The following is a 21,537-nucleotide window of genomic DNA, read 5'->3' as shown; positions in this document are numbered from 1 at the left end:
ATAAATCCGATACCAAGTAGTTACAGGATCATACATTGGTCATAAGTTAAGTCCTCATGTGTCCAGTGACGTATTTCCCGAGTTTATAAACATAATATACATTTTAAAAAACGAAAAAAGATTTTGTGATGCTAAAAAATATCATAATATCGATTAGATACACTCCAGTACTTGGTATCATTACAGTGGATGTCAGGTGGAGATCCACCCATGGCGTTTGTTTACATTTTGACGCCGGTGAGCCATGGTGTGTAGTGAAGCATGTTTAGCTATTCCTCGTCCTGCAGGGATGATACTTGTAAGAAACTTACTTTATTTGTCGCCATGGAGGCGAGGATTAGTGATTTAGAAGTAGCTAAAACACTGCTGACTGCGGATTGATTTTAGCCGCTAGCTAGCTAGCAATGTGCTTTAACCTCTTACTAAGGGCGTTTCAGTGTTATAACTTCACCTTTATTGTTAGTTTTTAGGCCAAAATGCGTCCGTTCTCCCTTTTCTGTCTACACACTGTGTCTGCTTGTAAGTACTCTGTGATTGTGCATTGCCGAACATGCTCCTCTGCTCGTAAACCCAGCAATGTCACGACGTGACGACGACACCCCGCCATGCCGTTTAAACAAAAGGGAGGACAGCGGGGGGTGGACCGGTACTTTTTTAGAGGCGGTATAGTACCGAATATGATTCATTAGTATCGCGGTAGTATACCAGTACCGGTATACCGTATAACCCTAGTGTGTAATCTGTATTATATCAATAAAAAGACTCAGTGAGCAAATGTAATGCTCGATAGTCCAGTTTGTAGTCATGTGACTGAACAAACTGAAACACATTTAAGCAATATGTCTTTGAATGACACGCAAACGCAGCGCAATGGAGTGGCGTCAGACGGCAACCCAAGACTTGTCAGTCACAGCGGATGCTAGGATGATGATATAACCTCAATTTGTCACTTTTTTGAGTGGATTAATATTAGCCTGTGAATAAATGGATCGCTTGGAGGACGGTTGGTAAAACGCGGTCATGAGTAAAGTGTGTTCACAGGGGGAAATATTGTTACAAACTTTTGTGTGGTGTTGCTTCCTTATTAGTCATTATTCAAAGCTGATTTTAAAGTGTAGCAGTGGCAGCTAAACTGAATGTGACAGAGTGTCATAATTACGTCGGTCAGCTGGAACAAAAAATAGCAGTATCATTAGTCCAAAAAATACCGATACTGGGTATACATCCCTATTAACTGACACTTTTTTTTTTCCTTAAATGTGATGCATTTGATTGACGAAAAGTGTGAGAAAGGACGGGTTGGGGGAGGAGAGATGTGCTTTTTAAGATTTCATGTTCTCCTCCAGCCCCCACAGTTTTGCAGATAATGGTTGCCAAGGTGACTGCGGAGAGAAAGGGAAAGTATGTGGCGGCTCCTCTGGTGCGCTGAGGAGATGATTCCAGTCCGCCTTTAAATACCTCTGGATCCGCAAAGCGTTCACCTGAATGTGGAATAACGAGCACGGCGGCGAGATTCTTTACAGCCAAGAGGAAAAACCTCATGTTTATTCAGCCATGGATTTCACATTGTGAAAAAAAAAATGAAATATACAAAATAATGCCATGGAAATAGAAATGAAACGTCATGACATAACGACAACAAAGGGTTCCGTCTTGGTTTGAGATGGTGTCGGTGGTTCCCAGATAAAGCAGAGGGGGACATCCGGATACAAAAAGCAAGGCTCATTCAAGGGTCCGTTTCCACAGAGACCAGTCTTGTGCGGGGGAGGTAGCGCTCTGATGCGATCGGAGGGGCCTTTGGCGTTGTTGGGGAGATCACGTTTGGGAGTTGTTAGGTTGTGCGGAAAATTGAAGTTATTCTTGTAGATATATCGCCGAGACAGGAACGTTTAAGACATCTCACATAGCAACAAGTTGTCTCTTTTTTTTGGTCTTTAGGAACTTTTGTTTGAGCAGAACACCAAACTTGTTTTCCTCTGCTGATTAGATCAATTCACACGTGTTTAGAACCCCTTGCACAAGGTTACATAGTTTGGTTCACAAAACAGCCCAAAGATTCATTATTGAATTCAGCACCCCCGAAATGACTCCTCGGCCTTGTTCACACTGCAGGTCAATTCCAACTTTTTTTGCCCGTATTCGACCTGTATCGGATTTTTTCGAGTCAATGTGAAAAGTACGTACGTGGTTATTAATCGGATATACAGGTATATCGAATGTGACTGCAGTTCGTCTGACCAATACGTCATCAAATAGCGATAAAATGCCTTTCTCGTTTGAATTGATATGGTACCGATTCCCTTTACCCGGTAATTAATACCTGTACTCAACGGTACTAATTCTGGGTACGTATGTATCTGTTCAAATGTGTTAGATGTTATTAGTTTAGAAAATACATATTGAACATTTAATACTGAGCTGTGCTGTCCAGTTGCTATATTGTTTTCTTACACTTCTGTGTCTCATTTGCAAGTATGTAGCCTACTGTATTACACAGTAGACTTTGCATGCAATTGCGAAAGTTAGACCTTAGGTTTTTTTTGCTCAAAGGTGACCTGTATCGAATTTTTTCATGTCAATGTGAACAGTGCAATTCCAAATGTTTTAAATCCGACCCAGGTCTCTTTCGTTTGTGGATATAAATCGGATATGTATCGAAGATCGACTGCAGTCTGACCAATCAGGTCGCGTTCTTCCGACCAATACGTCATCAAATAGCGATTAAAATACCTTTTACATTTGAATCGATACCTGTACTCAACGATTTTCGTTTTTATGAGTGTGTTCAAATGTGTTGATAAATGTTAATTGTTTAGAAAACAATATTTATCATTTAACACTGAGCTGTGCTCTCCAGTTGTTGTATTGTTTTCTTACACTTCTGTGTCTCATTTGCAAGTATGTAGCCTACTGTATTATACAGTAGACTTTGCATGCAGTTGCAATTCCAAGACGTCTTTGGACAATTTTTTTGCCTTTATGTGACCTGTATCTGATTTTTTTCATGTCAATATGAACAGTGCAATTCCGAATTTTTCAAATCTGACCCATGTCTCTTTCGTATGTGGATATAAATCGGATAAGTATCGAAGATAGACTGCAGTCTGAACGATCAGGTCGCGCTCTTCCGACCAATACGTCATCAAATAGCGATAAAATACCTTTTACATTTGAATGGATACCTGTACAAATGGGTTAATGAATGTTAATAGTTTATAAAACAATATTTAACATTTAACACTGAGCTGTGCTCTATATTTGTTATATTGTTTTCTTACACTTCTGTGTCTCATTTGCAAGTATGTAGCCTACTGTATGGTACAGTAGACTTTGCATGCAATTGCAATTCCGTTTTTGGACAGTTTTTTTGCCCTTATGTGACCTGTATCAGATTTTTTTCATGTCAATGTGAACAACGTTATTGAATTTTCAAATCCGACCAATGGCCTCTTTCGTTTTGTGGGAATAAATCGAATCTAAGTATTGAATGCGATCAGGCCGCGTTTTTCCCGACCAATACATTATGAAATAACAGTAAAATAACTTTCAGATTTGAATCGATACCTGTACTCAACAATTTTCGGTACCAATGTGTATGTTCAAATGTGTTAATAAATGTTAATAGTTTAGAAAAAGAAAAATTTACATTTAATACTGAGCTGGCCTGTCTGGTTGTTATATTGTTTTCTTACACTCTTGTGTCTCATTTGCAAGTATGTAGTCTACTGTGTTATACAGTAGACTTTGCATGCAATTGCAATTCCAAGACGTTTTTGGACAGTTTTTCTGCCCATATGTGACCTGTATCGGATTTTGTCATGTCAATGTGAACAACGCTATTCCGAATTTTTCCATTTTGACCTAGTATATAAATCTGATATGCATCGAATGGGACTGCAGTTTGAACGATGCGATCGCATTCATTTAACCAATACGTCATCAAATAGCGATAAGCATCATCATAATATAGCGAAAATACACCGTTGCAATATACACAGGTCAAAAGTTTGGACACACCTTCTCATTCAATGCGTTTTCTTAATTTTCACGACTATTTACATTGTAGATTGTCACTGAAGGCATCAAAACTATGAATGAACACTTGTGGAGTTATGTACTTAACAAAAAAAGGTGAAATACCTCAAAACATGTTTTATATTCTAGTTTCTTCAAAATAGCCACCCTTTGCTCTGATTACTGCTTTGCACACTCTTGGCATTCTCTCGATGGGCTTCAAGAGGTAGTCACCTGAAATTGGTTTTCACTTCACAGGTGTCATAGTTTTGATGCCTTCAGTGACAATCTACAATGTAAACAGTCATGAAAATAAAGAAAAACGCATTGAAATGAGAAGGTGTGTCCAAACTTTTGGCCTGTACTGTAAATAGTTGACAAATGAGCATAAAACAGGCGAAACTAATGTTTTAGGAGCTCACGTCAATGTTCCACCACTACTGTCTCCGATTGCTTGCCCACACGCTCTTTGGACCAGACTTCAAAGCAAACGCTTGCTCTCTTCCTTCGTAATTTCTACGTGCAATTGACTTTGATTGCACCAAATCCTTGAAATTGCCACAAATGAGCCATGTTTACCGTATTTTTCGGACTATAAGTCGCAGTTTTTTTCATAGTTTGGCCGGGCTCCAGTGCGACTTATATATGTTTTTTTCCTTCTTTATTATGCATTTTCGGCAGGTGCGACTTATACTCCGGTGCGACTTATACTCCGAAAAATACGGTACTTTACACTGCAGCACGTGTGACGTCATATCTGCGTGCGTGTCAGTTTGCGTTCACGTTAGACATCGCATTTTCTTTGGAATGTCAACGACTACATAAAAAGATCGGATTTGACAAACACAAAAAAAAGATCCGATTTGGACACCCTACCCTGCAGTGTGAACGGAGCTCTAATCATTTGTGTCAGCAAAGTTTCTGGCCTAGTTGGTTGGGGGGGAGGAGAAAGCACTGCGGTGTCTGCCCTTGTCACTGCACAGTTATTGGATCACGGGGAGGAAGACCAGGAGCGCCAACAAGTGACCTAAACACCCCGCACCCCCATAACCCATTTGTCCCGCAGACAGCTGCAAGGACCGCCGCATTCTTCGGCTTCTCGCCATTGGTCGCATGACACTCGCCCCCTTAATGGTTAATTGCTGCATCGGTGCACTTTTCAGGTCCTGGGGTGCGGGGGGTCGGCGCGGCTGATTTAAGGCAGGTTTGGACCAAAGTTGGAATTCCTTTCACTGGGTTTGGCGTGACCCCCGCGGTCTTAACAGCCTCAAACTGCGGGTAATCTGAGCTTCCCCCCCTCCTCATTAAGACCGCACAATGAAGGCCCGTCGAAGTCACGTGACCACGCAGGGCGGCCTCTGTGAAAACCTTCACACAGAGGAGAAATAAATAGGATTAAAACACGTATAAATTAAGGGACACCGCAAGCTGAGCACATATTAAAGTTTAGGCCAGTTGTGCTGAGTCACTACGAGGGCACATGCTGTTTCAAAACAAAACAAAACGATGACTCAGCAAGCAAGCGCGATCACACTAACAGTAAGCGGAGGGAGGTTTCGCGTCCAGCCAAGTGTGCAAAGCCAAGGCGCCGAACAGAAAAACACGGTGGTGACTTGCCCCCCTCCCCCAAACTCAAGTCACCAAAAACTCTCAACGGATGATCGTCAGCTGCCAATCTTCGTCAGGCGGCGACAGCGTCACGTGCACACGCCGTGCTTAGAAGGGTGGGGGGCGGGGCTTATTAGAGGATGAAGAGCTTTGCGCCTCCGTTGTGCCATGTGTGCCTGGTTCAGTCTAGATACATGCTATACAGTGGTGGTGGTGTCTGGGTGAAATGTCCCACTTGAGCAGCGGTCTGGTTGGTCGGTTGGTTTGGCGTCAGCTCCGGTTCGTCTCTTTGAGTGCCTCGTCACAGTCGTAAAAGGACGTCAAACCTGGAAGAGAAAAATATTACGTAAGTCGACGGTGTCTTAAAGACAAACAACCCCAAACTGATGAGCACCCTTGTTATAGTTATTAGGGCTGTGAATCTTTGGGCACCACACGATTCGATTCTTAGTGGTAACTACCGTATTTTTCGGAGTATAAGTCGCACCGGAGTAGGGATGTCCCGATCCAGGTTTTTACACTTCCGATCCGATACTGACCGATACCGATACTGACCGATACTGGCCTATCCGAGCATGTATTAAAGTTTAAAGTTATTTAGCCTACTTAGTTGTAAGTAATCATGTTGAAAAGGGTTTTAGTACTCTTGATAACAACTAGCCAGCTGAATTAGGGGAGTTTGAATAATACACAATGGTTGTTAACAAGAAACTGACCTGTTTATTCAAGGATAAACACAAAATAGACAAAATTATACATGACAAACAGAAATGGCATCATTGAACTAGGGCTGGGCGATATGGCCTTTTTTTAATATTGCGATATTTTAAGGCCATATTGCGATACACGATATATATCTCGATATTTTGCCTTAGCCTTGAATGAACACTTGATGCATATAATCACAGCAGTATGATGATTCTATGTGTTTTGATTGATTGATTGAGACTTTTATTAGTAGGATGCACAGTGAAGTACATATTCCGTACAATTGACCACTAAATGGTAACACCCCAATAAGTTTTTCAACTTGTTTAAGTCGGGGTTCACTTAAATTGATTCATGATACAGATATATACTATCAGATATATACTATCATCATAATACAGTCATCACACAAGATAATCACATTGAATTATTTACATTATTTATAATCCAGTGTGTGGAGGGGGGCGCCGGATGTAAGTGTCAAAAAGACAGCCAAAAGAGTTTGATATGAGAATAAATCTAAAGTTAAAATATAGGGTAGAAATGCACCCATTTGCAGGAAATGTAGTCTTGATTTTCAAAATTTTCTTTCAAGGCTTGCATGTCTACATTGAAACATTCTTCTTCATACTGCATTAATATATGCTACTTTTAAACTTTCATGCAGAGAAGGAAATCACAACTAAAAAAATCACTAATTTTTTCAAACGGTGTTGATGTGGAAATGTTTGCCTCAGCATTTTGATGGTGTGGGCGTGTGGCACCGAATGGAGATAAGCGTCTCGACAGACGTCACAATATTTGAACAATGATGACGAAAACTGTTTTCTCTGTCGTGTCGGTGTGTTGAAAATTGTTATGCGCTTATTTTTTTTATTAGATTTTGTGCGTGGCATAGATTTGCTATGCGCAGAGGACGCTTAAACAGTGCACAATTGCACAAGCGCGCACCTTAGAGGGAGCGTTGCTCGCACGGCTGCGCTAGCATCACAGCTAACGTTAGCCATGCTGCTACCTCTCTGCTCGGGGAGGACGTATACGTATGTGACGTATGACGTGACAGTATGTGACGTGTGTCGTGACAGTATGTGACATGTGTAAGAAGGTGCGCTTGCTGTCTGTGAGAGGGAGACACAGGAAAGAGTGAGAAGAGCCTGTCGTGTAATGCCAGCAGCTAAAAGCAACTGCGTGAGAATTCACAGACATGTGGATGTGTTGAAGGTGTGCTGTAAAATGCGGAACGGAATATACGGAGCAGCAGAAAAGTGGAATGTATTATTTAAATCGGTGCGTTGGAAAACACGGACCGGAGTTTTTTTTTAAACTGGATCTGGATCGGCATTTTCCCATGCCTTGCCGATACGCAATTTTTGGCAAATATCGGCAGCCGATCCGATCCAAATATCGGATCGGGACATCCCTACACCGGAGTATAAGTAGCACCCGCCGAAAATGCATAATATAGAAGGAAAAAAACATATATAAGTCGCAATGGAGTATAAGTCGCATCTTTTGGGGAAATGTATTTGATAAAACCCAACACCAAGAATAGACATTTGAAAGGCAATTTAAAATAAATAAAGAATAGTGAACAACAGGCTGAATAAGTGTACGTTATATGAGGCATAAATAACCAACTGAGAACGTGCCTGGTATGTTAACGTAACATATTATGGTAAGAGTCATTCAAATAACTATAACATATAGAACATGCTATACATTTACCAAACAATCTGTCACTCCTAATAGCTAAATCCCATGAAATCTTATACGTCTAGTCTCTTACGTGAATGAGCTAAATAATATTATTTAATATTTTACGGTAATGTGTGAATAATTTCACACATAAGTCGCTCCTGAGTATAAGTCGCACCCAAACTATGAAAAAAACTGCGACTTATAGTCCGAAAAATACGGTATTTGATTCAGAATCAATTCTCGATTCAAAATCAATATTTTTTTAAATAACATTGTGTGCCAGTTCTATGATTAACTACATCCCTCCGTCAAATAGACAAACAGCTCTAATAGGTTTTTCTATATTACTTAAATGAAAACTGGTTTTGTTTAATAAAATTCTACCCAAACATTTAACAAAGTCAAATACAACTAAGGCAACAAGATAAGAATCCAATTTTTTAAAGTAAATTGGCCTAGTGGTTAGAGTGTCCGCCCTGAGATCGGTAGGTTGTGAGTTTAAACCCCGGCCGAGTCATACCAAAGACTATAAAAAATGGGACCCATTACCTCCCTGCTTGGCACTCAGCATCAAGGGTTGGAGTTGAGGGTTAAATCACCAAAAATGATTCCCGGGCGCGGCCACCGCTGCTGCCTACTGCTCCCCTCACCTCCCAGGGGGTGATCAAGGGTGATGGGTCAAATGCAGAGAATAATTTCGCTACACCTAGTGTGTGTGTGACAATCATTGGTACTTTAACTTAAATTGGTACAGCAGATATGGATCATCTACATCAACAATATGATTTGTCTTAATGGCTGGACAAGACAGACGTAAAATATAAATAAATAAATGTTTCGAGTGGTATAATCGATTTTTGATTATTTATTTTTTGTATCAATTAAGGATCGTTACAAATAAGAATCGCAATTCATTCAAAAATATTTTTTTTGCCACCCTTAATAGTTCCAAAATTTATATTGATACTTTCTGATACTTTTCTAAATAAAGGGGATGACAATTTTTTTTATTATTGGCTTTATTTTAACCAAAAAATCTTACGGTACTTTAAACATACGTTTCTTATTGCATTTGAAGAACAATTTCGGCATTAAATAAGATAGTGAACATACTAAACAGCTTCTCTTTTAGCAATAAGTAAGCAAACAAAGACTCCTAAGTTGGCTGCTGACGTATGAAATAACATATTGTGTCATTTCTCATTCTATTATTTTGTCCAAATTATGAGGGATAAGCATTATGAAAAATATGCATTATTAATTTACTTGTTTATTTGCTATTGTTTTAACATGTTCATTTCTGTTAAAATGCAATAAGCACTTATTATTCTGTTGTTTGGATACTTTTGGGTGATACAAAACATTTGGGTATGGATCTAATACCAAGTTAGTTTATAAGTTGAGTTTATAGAAAAATTACTAAAATTACAAAATGTTCTTTGACCATAAACATTTTTGATTTAATCATTGTAATATCGGCCTCTTGTACTTGGAATTGTTACAGTTGATATTTGTATAGGGCCACCCTTTTGTTTACATTCAGCAGCGCTAGCTTGCTGTTAGCGGTTAGCTATTGTATCCTCTTATGGTGTGTAGTGAAGCATGTTTAGCTATTCCTCATCCTGCAGGGATGATACTTGTAAGAAACATACTTTATTTGTCGCCATGGCAGCGCAGATTAGGGATTTACAAGTAGCTAAAACATTGCGGAGGGATGTTAGCCACGCGCTAGCTATGTTTTAAAGTGCTGCTCTGGCGCTTCAGTGTTTATAGTTTCTGTGACGCTTGGGTTGCACAACGGCGATAATTTGGCGTGTTCCCAAGATGCAGAAAGCCAAGGAGGCAATGTGCAGGTAAAAGGTATTTAATGGCTCAAATAAACAAAAAGGAAGGCCACCAAAGCATAGGGAAGGCTTTGCAAAACGAAACTAAACTGTTCGACAAAACGGAATGCTGGAGAACAGAAAAAACTCACGAGTGAAAACGTGCAGCAGGAGAAGCATCAACATACATGACAAAGTCCCGACAAAGGCCAGCAGCAAGGGCTCAACTTAAATAGGCGTAATTACAAAATGAAAACGGCTGTGAGGAGAAGACACTCAGAGGCGGGAGTGAAGCTGCTTGCAGGAGCACAAAACAAAACAGCAAGAACGACCAAAATAGGTGTGCTAAATCGTAACCAAGACACTAAACACAGGAAATCGCCAACAAACTCAAAACAAGGCATGATCTGATGTGACAGCTTCAACTTTATCGTTATTTTTAACGCCAAAATGAGTCCATTCTGCCTTTTCGGTCTCCACACTGTTTTCGCTTGTAAGCGCTCTATGTGTATGTTGACTCACATGCGCCTCTGCTCATATTACCAGCAATGTCCCCACGGCACGCCATCATATCAATGAAAATCAAAAAAGTAAAAAATATATATATATATAACATGTTAATATTATAAATAAATTAAATATATATATATGTACCCCGCCTTCCACCCGATTGTAGCTGAGATAGGCTCCAGCGCCCCCCGCGACCCCGAAGGGAATAAGCGGTGGAAAATGGATGGATGGATATATACAGGTATATACATATTTAAAAAATCTCCTTCTCACCCCGGTGGGGTGGTATCTGTGTCATCCTCAAGCTCGGGTCCTCTACCAGAGGCCTGGGAGTTTGAGGGTTTTGCACAGTTTCTTGGGTGTTCCTATGACTGCGCTCTTCTGGACTGGGGATTCAGATGTTGTTCCTGGGATCTGTTGGAGCCACTCTCCCAGTTTGGGGGTTACTGCTCCGAGCGCCCCCACTACCACGGGGAACACGCTCGCCTTGACCTTCCACATCCTTGGTACGTCTCAAGTTTCTCGTGTTCCTTCTTCCTTACGTTGGCGTCAGCTGGAATTGCCACATCTATCACCACCACCCTTTTCTGCTCTTTGTCCACCACCACTATGTCTGGTTGGTTAGCCAGAAGCTGTTTGTCAGTCTGGAAGCAGAAGTACCACAGAACCTTGGCCCTGATGTTCTCAGCCACCTTCTGTGGTATGGCTAGGGATGATGTTTGATAAGAAATGATCGAGTTCGAGCCTATTATCGAATCCTCTTATCGAAGCGATTCCTTATCGATTCTCTTATCGAGTCCAGATAGGTTGTTGTATATGGAAAAAAACACAATATTTGGTTTAACAAAAGTTCACTTTTATTATATAAGAAAAAAATTGAATCTAATAAATAAATAAATATTGTCTTTTACCCCCCTAATAAAATAAAATAAATAAATATTGACTGTTGTTTCCCAAAGAATATTAAGTGGGATTTTTCAGAAAAACAAATATATACAGTAACACAAAAACAACCTGTCTCTGTGATCACTATAGGTGTATAAATAATAATATAGTGTTAAATAAAATCAGTCCCTTGGGCACAAAACTGAAAATAATACAGCTCTCCAAAAAGTGCACTTCTGCTGGTATTAGACATAACTGTTTGTTATGATGCTTTGACATTTTTGCACTTTATTTCTTTATTGAAAGAAAATTCTATGAAGAGAAAAGTTGTTTGCAAATGTGGTTACAATACTAAAAAATGAAAAGTTAAAGCTAAAAAAAGAAATACACTTTATTGAGTTAACATTATTTCTTTATAGGGGGAAATATGTGATGTTATGAGCTCGGCTAGGGAATATAACAACTACACTACCCAGCATGCAATGGGAGTGACGAGCATGCGCGGTAGCCCCGAAAAGTGTTGTTGCATGTCGCCACCCGGCAGCTAAGAATGAGGTTATGAGCACGCTGTGAAAGTAAACGTCAAGAACTCAGCCAACACGCCTCGTCTGCATTATTTATAATTAGACAGACAACACATATACAGTGTGATTTTGTTATCTTTACAAGGAAAGAAAAACAAAAGTTAAAAAAGGGAGATCATGTCATATATGTATGTGCTGCGGTTGCTTTAAGAACGTTGCGACAGCTGCCGTAAAGGAGGTGCGTTGCTAGCCTGGTTGCTATGTTTCCAGTTGGTCGTAAAAGTGTTCGTCATGTGTTTGTACCCTGCTCAAATCTCTCAGTAAAGTTATTCATTGGATTATACCTTTTGTTTTGAACTTTATTACACCTTGGAGCGCTTTTTCCGGTCCATTTTTTTCCTGCTTTCGCTATCTGCGCCTAATGACTGAGCTACGTGACGTCATTTCTTGTGATGTCTCACGGAGCATTTCCGGTCGGGACGGGATTCGTTCCCAGGGATTCGAATAAAGAACCAACTCTTTTTCTTTACTATAGTGGTCTCGATAACGGGTACCGGTTCTCAAAAAGGAATTCGAGTCCGAGGACTCGGTTCTTTTCTTATCGAACAACCGGGAAAATTGGTTTCGAGTATCATCCTTAGGTATGGCCCATTGGGACTTGGGTACTTCTTTTCCATACTGGTTGCAGATGTTCCTGTATATTATCCCAGCCACTTGGTTGTGCCTCTCCATGTACGCTGATTTAGCTAGCATCTTACAGCCTGCTACTATGTGCTGAACTGTCTCAGGGGCTTCTTTGCACAGTCTGCATCTTGGGTCTGGTCTACTCTGGTAGATCCTGTTCTCTATGGCTCTTGTATGTACCGGTATATGGTACAACCCTACACTGTTCATGCAAGGTTACACGTGTTTCCCTCTCTGACACTTTTGTTGCATACTGTATTTTTGTTCATGTCAGCACCAAAAAGATCACTGCCAGCTATTCAAACTTTTCATTTCCTCTTGTAAACAACGAGACATATTTTTCCCCCCTACGACAGTTTTCTTCTCCTTTCCTCTTTTCAAGCTCGGCTGTCAGCCTCCGCGGTGCTCGGCAGGCAGACAAAAGACGAGCTGAGGTTTAAATAAGTGGCAGGATTATACCCTTCGCTGGATACAGCGTGCCGCTGCCTTGGAGACGCTAGAGTCAGTGGACTTAGAGGGAGTAATCCTGCACGGGGTTAGCCACTATGGCCGCTATTAGTCGCTTCCCAGAGGCTTTACCCAACGAGGATGTACACAACAGATGAGGACTCACTCGCCTACACCTCCCGTGATTTGTCCAGAGCTGGCAGCCATGTGTGGGTGATGCCTCCTAAGGCCTGCGGCGCCTGACGACGACGCGGGCGCCTCCTACGTCTAGCCTGATAACCATCATCATGCGGTGGCGGGCTGAGAAGGAGGTCAGGAAGGCGAGCCGACAAGACAAAGGGACTCTAAAGTCACGGTACAGTTCATTGGCCATAGTTTGCGTCGGTAAATCCTGTTCAGGCAGTGACGACAAAGCAGGGACACCACGGCGTAATAATTCAATAAACGTGACAAAGAGCAAACTATTGACATCCCACACTGGAAACCTGATTACGTTTTTTTTCTTGTTTCAAAACGCACTATAGCAAACTAAACAGTACCAGTTGGAGGAAACATTACCTTGTAGTCTAACACAGAAGTAGGGATGGCTACCGTTTTGAATAGATACGGTACCAATTCCCAGGACGTACAAATCGATACCTGTACTCAATGGTATCAACTTTAGGTACTAATGTGTATGTTCAAATGTGTTGATAAAAGTGGGGCCTCACCTGCCATCATGGAAAGAAAAAAAATGTAAAAAGAAAAAAATGTAATTAAATTGTTATATGTATGCAGTGATTATACTATAAAGTTATTTTCCATTTAACTTCACCAGTTTTAGATTATTTTTATTCAAAATCGCTGAATTTTCACATTTGCCGTTCAAATACTGAGAAGAGACGGTGCGGTGAACAGCAGCCAGTTGAGGCACGTCACTCAGTTGTGCCTCAACATGGATTGCGGACTCGGTTAACTGCTGGCCTGCTGTGCAGTGAGACCATATTGCTATATGAATTATATTATACATTTCCATAGTTTAGTTAGCTGAGGTATATAATGTACAGTGTATTTTGTCAACAACTGTATGTGTGTAACGTATTTCTTGTGCTGAGCGATCATAAAACGGCTGCAAAAGACGCACTGGCTGAGGCTCCAGTAGCCCCGCCTCCTGCACCCCCGCCGTAGAATTGTTATATCAACTAAAGCCCACACTTAAACTTTCCACGTGCAAGATTGAATCTATTTAAAAAAGTTATTTCATAAGAAGCCAAAAAGTGCAAAAACAATAATGTTGGTGTTGGAGGAGTTGTGAATGACTGCAGGGCCACAACATTAGGTACACCTGCAGACTGCAGGTGTATCTAATTCACAACTCCTCCAACATGAACATTATTGTTTTTGCACTTTTTGGCTTCTTATTAAATAACTTTTGTAACCTATTTTTATGGGCTTTCCTATTTGTGATGTTAAGTTCCTGTTATGCGCTGTTATACAGTATATGCCTTGAGCTCTTATTTTGAAGGCGCCAAGAGCGGAAGTGATGACATGTTGTAGTGGAGCGGAGGTTTTTGAAAGAAGGTAAATAAAGTGGTCCTCGTGTAAACTGGAGCCTCTGTGTTTGTTATTTTGTAGCTTCATACAGTATAGGCGACATTTATAAACCCTCGGTTACACTTTTTTAAATAGATTCAATCTTGCACGTGGAAAGTTGAAGTGAGGGCTTTAGTTGATATAACACACCAGTCAGGGGGTTCATTAATCCAGCACAACAGCGGCGAATGGACTTTATTTATAAGTAAAGGTAAGACTATAATAACGTTTTTTTTATTAAATGTGCTTTTTTGTGTGCTACAGTTTGTATGTGTTAAGTTAAAGTACCAATGATTGTCACCCACACACTAGGTGTAATGAAATTTGTCCTCTGCATTTGACCCATCCCTTGATCACCCCCTGGGAGGTGAGGGGAGCAGTGTGCAGCAGCGGCGCCGCGCCCGGGAATCATTTTTGGTGATTTAACCCCCAATTCCAACCCTTGATGCTGAGTGCCAAGCAGGGAAAAATGCTGGTATGAGCTTTTAAACATAACCCGTTAACTGCTGCCAATCGAATGGTGAATAAGATACTCTTTAGGGTTCATATGTTTGTAAATCTGACTGTGATGAAGTCAGTGCCTCACCAGCCATCAACCTCACCGCACGTCACTGCTAAATTGTTTTCTTACACTTCTGTGTCTCATTTGCAGATACTGTAGCCTACTGTATTATATGCTAAATTCGTTTGCATGCAGTTGCAATTCCAGGACGTTAGATGGCAGTAGTGTATAGACTTGTGTCCGCCCTGAGATCGGTAGGCCGTGAGTTCAAACCCCGGCCGAGTCATACCAAAGACTGTAAAAAAAATGGGACCCATTACCTCCCTGCTTGGTACTCAGCATCAAGGTTTGGAATTGGGGGTTAAATCACCAAAAATGATTCCCGGGCGCGGCCACCGCTGCTGCTCACTGCTCCCCTCACCTCCCAGGGGGTGATCAAGGGTGATGGGTCAAATGCAGAGAATAATTTCGCTACACCTGGGTACTTTAACTTCTTAACTTTAACTACAGCAGTGTTTCTTAACCTCAGCTGTGGTCCGTACTGAGATGTAATACACTTTTCCACCACCTCTGGCAGTAATGACAATATCAAACACACAGAAGAAGTCCGGAGCTAAAGTCATAGAGAAGTTTCTCAAGTGCAAAAATTATGACTCAAGTGGTGAAGCTGTATTTTTTCATTTGCACTAAAATTTAATTGACAGTTTAAGAAACACATATACTATAAATTATTTATTATTAATTTGGTTAAAATGTATTTGTTTTAGCGCTGCATAATTGTTTATAAATCAGTTTTTATGAGTCCTTTCTTTTGCAGTATATTTGGTTAGTAATCATTTTTGTAATCAGCCTGACCTAAGCCTTGATAATAACCTTTGTGATTAACACATGCGTTCATATCATTTGACAAAGTTTATTCTGTTAAACTGTAAGTAGGTTTGATATAATTTTTTAATATGATTAAAATCGAGAGTAAGTTTACTCAATGTTGATATTTGAGTGGGCCCCGGGCCCCTTTGTAGTGGAAAATCACCAAGGTGATTCCCGGGCGCAGCCACCGCTGCTGCCCACTGCTCCCCTCACCTCCCAGGGGGTGATCAAGGGTGATGGGTCAAATGCAGAGAATAATTTCGCCACACCTAGTGTGTGTGTGACAATCATTGGTACTTTAACTTTAACTTTAACTTTAAAAGCTGGGTCCTGAGGTCAAAAAGGTCAAGAACTCTTGGACTACAGGGTGTTGCCTTACACAGGAAGTATTTTCTTTTGTTGAGCCCTACAAAGTATTTCTACTGTACTTACAACACACCAGTGGTTTTGATTAGCAAATTTGGAGGTGTTGAAATCGCCATGTAAAATCGCTAATGCTAATCTTTTGCATGTATATTGCAAATCCAATGTAAATTGGCATCGAGCTAGCACATTTTGAAAAGTGGAACCATGCTCTACTTTTGAGCGGCTGCTCCTCGCGTGCTGGATGCTGAAAACCCCCAAAAAGTGAACAGTTTTGCATGGTGGAAGTAGGTTTGAAAAGAGGCTATGTGTCTCACTGGGTTGGCACACTACATCCCTCCCTGCCGCATCCCCCGCCAAACTCCGCTTGTAACCGTTGATGAATGGCTTCCGACGCAGCTCGAGTCGCCAGTGGCCTCTCCCTCTTCTCACCCGGCGTCAGGAGTGTAACCTCATCAAAGAGAGGCGGCAAAGAGTGGATTAGCCTTGCCAGAGCGATGCGGCCTGCTGGCGTGCGGCCCATTTAATTGGCAGACCCCCTTCTTTTCCCGCTTGGAGTAACTCCCCCCGCTGGAGCAATAAAAGTATCCTATTCTCCTTCAATTATCCTGCCTGTCCTTTGGCAGGTCCCCACAGCCACATCAGTCACTTAACTTAACGCATGCAGGCCGACGTCAACCTCAACCCCCCGCTACTTGCCTGCCTCCCTCCTCTGTGACATTCCTGTTGCTATCCCAAGAACCTGGAAACTTAAGAACCATCACCAACCAACAATAAATTGATTTGGTTCACAAATTCTTAACATTTCTTTCGTCCAAAATCCCACATTAGTGGACTCTAATTCACGCGCAAAGAATTCCACTAATGCCTGGGTGTACCACCGCTGACGACCACAATGTATCCAACTGCACATCTTTTGGATTTTCCCATGCATTCCAATACACAAGTGAATGGAAGCACAGTGAAAGGGTCAAAGAGATTGCATTTTGGCTGTAATTTCAAAGTATCTAACCAGAATACAACATTGTAAGATAATACTGCAACTACAGTTTCTTCGGGTTGGGTTGTTGGACGTACCTCATGGAATGAGTCCCGTTGAGGGCTTCAGGCCGGCAGATGCTTCCAGGTGCTGACGAAGGCCGTGGGAATGAGGGAGTACGGTACCGTGGTGATGCTGTTCCAAGAGTCCAGCGTAGGGTCGTAGCAGTCCAAGGTTTTACAGCGCTGAGTGCCAAAGTACCCGCCCACCACGTAGAGTTTGTTCCCCGACGCCACGGCCTGGCAGCTCATGCGCTTGGCCGTCACGTCGCCCACTTTAGTCCACTGGTAGTTCTCGCTGCTGAACTTGTACGCCGAGCAAGCTGAGAACTCTGTGTCGCCGCCCATGACAAAGATCTGGTTTCCCAGCACGGCAGCAGCGGTGTAGCGCCACGGCTGCGGGCAGGACGCCGGTACAGTCCATCGGTTCTCCTGGGGGTCGTAGCACTGGACTTTGGGCAGCTTGTCGTGGGTGACGCTTGTCCCCCCGAAAGCAAAGAGCTTGAGTTTGACACTGACCACCGCCGCGTTGCTCACGCCTTCTCTCAGAGGTGCCACCATGGTCCACTTGTTGGCCACCGGGTCGAACTGTTCCACCTGTTTGAGCGACACGGATGGTGAGGCGGGGAGGCAGCCGGTGGCCGCCGTGTGACCTCCGACCACATACAGGCAGTGCTTCAGTTCGGCTGAGCCGTGACCGAATCTGGCGATGAGCATTGGCGCCGCTTTGGACCATTCTTCATGGACCGTATCATAGACCCAAACGTCTTTGGACACCCCGTTTTCTGAACCCCGCCCCCCTGTGATATAAACCTTACAACCAATGGCACAGGCACTGAATTCCTTCCTCGGGCTCGGGATGTCTGCTTTGGGAATGATCTCCTTGGCCTTTTGGTCCACAAGGTACAACTTGTCACACATGAATGTTTGCCCCCCCAGGAGAAAAAGGGCATGACTGGTTTTGCGGGGACGGGCACACGGACTATTGACCACGCCGTCGTTCTGCAGGATCTTCAGCTTGCAGCGGATGGCCTCATCCACCAGCTCCTTGCTCTTGGCCTGGGCGTTGATCAGCTCCTCAGTCGAGACGTTTTCCATCAGGAAGATGGCGGGTAAAAGAGCCAGGCGAACCGTTCTGAGGAGTTCAGGAAGGTCGCAGTGTCGTCTCTCCAGATCATAGTTGATCCAGTTCAGGGCAGTCTCATAAACTAGTCGCTCATCTTCAGTCTCCAGCTCTTCGTGGGACAAAAGCTGGACTACCATGTCTTTGGGCAGTTGGAGGAAGTCTTCCGTCTTGCAAATGGCGGGGAAGTTGCTGAGGCACATGCTCCAGGAGAGTTCCGACAGCTTGGTACACTGGTGGGCGTCTGACAGCAGGAGCATTCCGAGGCAGTTGGACGGGTGAAGGTTCCTCTCCAGGAATTCTGCACATGCATCTCTGATGTCCTGGAACTCCAGCATGTCCCCAGCTTCCAGAAGTGACTCAGCATTCTCCTCATTGATGACCACCCGAGATGAGTACGCGTAGTCCAGCAGGAGCTCCAGGACTTCTGGGTGGATGGACTCGTGGAAGTCAACCTCGCTAGCCTGGCTCTCCCTCAGCCCGCCGCTGAACATGGCCTCAAAGTAACGGCTGCAAGCGGCCAGCACGGCGCGGTGGCACGGAAAGGAGCGGCTGCCGGCATGAAGCAGCACATCCGTGAAGAGTCGTTGCTGCCGCAGAGAATTGAGGTGCATGAGGACGCTGTCGGCGTAGGAGGACTTGTGGAACAGGTAGATGTTCATGGAGCTGGTGCTAGCCCGGGATTTCCGGTTCTCGTGGACACACACAGACATTTTCATTGAATCCTGAAAAAGACAAAAAAAAAACTCTTTCAGAAGCATTCATTTATTTATTTATTTATTTTTTAACGTGAGTAACTATTGCACCAAATACGTCTTCAGCAATACAAACAGGACAGACAGTACGTATTTTTATACTGTGAGTGTTGCAATCCTTCCCAAGAGCCAGCGAGGCATTGGGGAGGAGTTCCTGTGATTACTATTTGCACAACACTCCGAGAGTGAGTCAAAGAAGTCGAGCAGATAACGAGAGCCTTCTTCAGGATGCGGGGGTAGAGCGTGTTGTTTGTTTATTCAGCAAATATCCATTAGCCAAGTGAGTGCCTGTCGGAGAAATAAGCACAAGCAGAGCAGCAGGACTCCAAAATCCCCCAATAGTCTTGTTCTGTCTTTGGCCTGTCCTCGCTCAGAGCTTATTCCGCACAGAAACACAACACTTTATTGGTTACGGTGGCACATTTGCGCACATTGAGAACAAAAACCAATTTCACTTTTGGGTACCTTATTGTACTTTATTAAGTAAATAGGATTGGTGCTAAACACAACCTTCCAGTAGACCGTGTTTCTCAAATAGTGGGTCGGGACTAGGGATGCGTATTGTTTACATTTTAATCGATACTAGTACGTAGGGCTGGGAGATATGGCAGAAAACTATATCAGGATAGAAATGTTTTATTTTGTTGTTATTGATAATTATTGATATTTTTATGACCCGTCAAAAATAAGGACCAGAATGGAAAATATACTAAATGTAAACCTTCCTCTGATTATAAGCCCCTCAGCTATCGAGGCAGAAATGAAAGGAAATGTCAACACAAGCATGGAAAACACTCAAACAATGTAAACAAAATTGTGAAATCATTTACAGACCACAAGATCCAAAAACTGCCATACTTTCAAAGTGACTTTTTCTGTTGTATCCAAAATTTCTTCATTTTTACTTTCTCTTCTCGCTCCATGCAAATAATCAACAGGCAGACAACAAGATGGCGCAACCAAACTTGATAGGTGATACTGTGACCTGTTTGGCTGTTAGCGTGTCACTCCCACTGATCAGTGATCACTTCCTGCTTTGCTCGGTTACCAGCAATTGATTGATTGATTGAGACTTTTATTAGTAGATTGCACAGTACAGTACATATTCCGTACAATTGACCACTAAATGGTAACACCCCAATAAGTTTTTCAACTTGTTTAAGTCGGGGTCCACGTTAATCAATTCATGGTAAAGAGCGAGTGTCTTTGTTCATGCAGCTTCCGCTTTCGTCCGACATAGAAGGGAAAAAAATCATTGAACATTTTATTGAACGCATCTTTATTGATAGCGATTGTCTCTCCCGATATATATTGATATAAGCTACGAAATCGGTACTTTGAAAAAGGATGCGGTTCCTTAAATGGTGCCTGAATCAGCACTTAGAAAATGGAAAACATGCACATTATGGAGAAAAAAAACAAGAAAGAAAACAATATTGGGGGGCCCCCAAACCTCAACAACAACCCTCTTTGTCCTCCACCCGAAAACACAGTTTGAAAAAAACCAATCATGAATTTACTCTACAGAACAGCATCAATGCAAAAAATATCACGCGTTTTAAAAATTATTTTGTTTGGTGCTGGCAATCCAGGAGACTGCCAGTGCTTTTAGCTCAGTAGTAGTATGCTGGTTTCTCACACGAGTTTGAGCCCCACTCGGAGCGGTAGGAAAAAGCAACGCAGCCGAGAGAGCGCATCCACAGTTGCTAGACGAAGCTGAGCTGTTTGTGAACACCAACTATTGCATTCCGCCATCAAAATCAGGGGCCCTTGAGTGGGCGGGGCCTTGCCTTTTAAGTAATACATTTCGTAACTAATTAAAAAATAAGATCCACCACAAATTGGCATAATTATTGGACCATAACAGAACATAGAAAATATGAAAAAAAGAGACTTTTGTTTTGTAATATTAATGCTCATAATTCCAGGGGTTTGTGAATGCAACCTCGCTGGCTGTAACCATCATTGGTTCATAATGAGGAGGTGCTGTGTTGTGAAGTCAGTTGGAAATTTAAATTTAACAAGAATGTCAGACTCTGTGTGCTTCTGTCGTGGCGCCACATTACTTTCGAGACTGCGTCCGTTCAGCAACAAAATAAAGCACTTCTTTTTTTGGTCTGTTGACTATCACTGGCACCGGGGCCATTATGGAACCGGGTTTCAGTGCCCATCCCTAGTCAGGACACCGTGGAGGGTCAGTGAGGTGTCAGGGGGGTCGCGAGCAGAAGGGGGAGGTTTTCATTATTTTTGCCCACGCACTAGGATTCATGTTGGAACGACACACAAGCCTGCAGCTAGGTGGCAGTAGTGCTCAATCTAATCCAGTGGTCCCCAACCTTTTTGTAACTGCGGTCAACGCTTGAAAATGTGTCCCAAATTCAAAACTTTTATCACAATATTGCCAATTTTTTTT

The 21,537-nt window shown here is 42.4% G+C and overlaps 1 protein-coding gene across 1 annotated transcript in view; it reads right to left on the bottom strand.

Annotated features, from left to right (window-relative positions):
• Positions 1-1,513: 1,513 nt before the first annotated feature.
• Positions 1,514-21,537, bottom strand: part of enc1 (ectodermal-neural cortex 1) — a 33,606-nt gene continuing 13,582 nt past the window's right edge. Inside the window, exons 2-3 of the mRNA XM_061966521.2 lie at positions 17,286-19,094; positions 1,514-5,948 (exon numbers count right to left, since the gene is read on the bottom strand). Coding sequence (XP_061822505.1) covers positions 17,313-19,088 — 1,776 coding nt within the window. The 5' untranslated portion in view covers positions 19,089-19,094 and the 3' untranslated portion in view covers positions 1,514-5,948; positions 17,286-17,312. The remainder of the gene's footprint in view (positions 5,949-17,285; positions 19,095-21,537) is intronic.

Source organism: Nerophis lumbriciformis, linkage group LG11 (assembly GCF_033978685.3).
Source record: "Nerophis lumbriciformis linkage group LG11, RoL_Nlum_v2.1, whole genome shotgun sequence".
NCBI lineage: Eukaryota > Metazoa > Chordata > Actinopteri > Syngnathiformes > Syngnathidae > Nerophis > Nerophis lumbriciformis.
The sequence above is the reverse complement of the archived record's forward strand: the minus strand, read 5'-3'. Positions and strand labels throughout refer to the sequence as shown.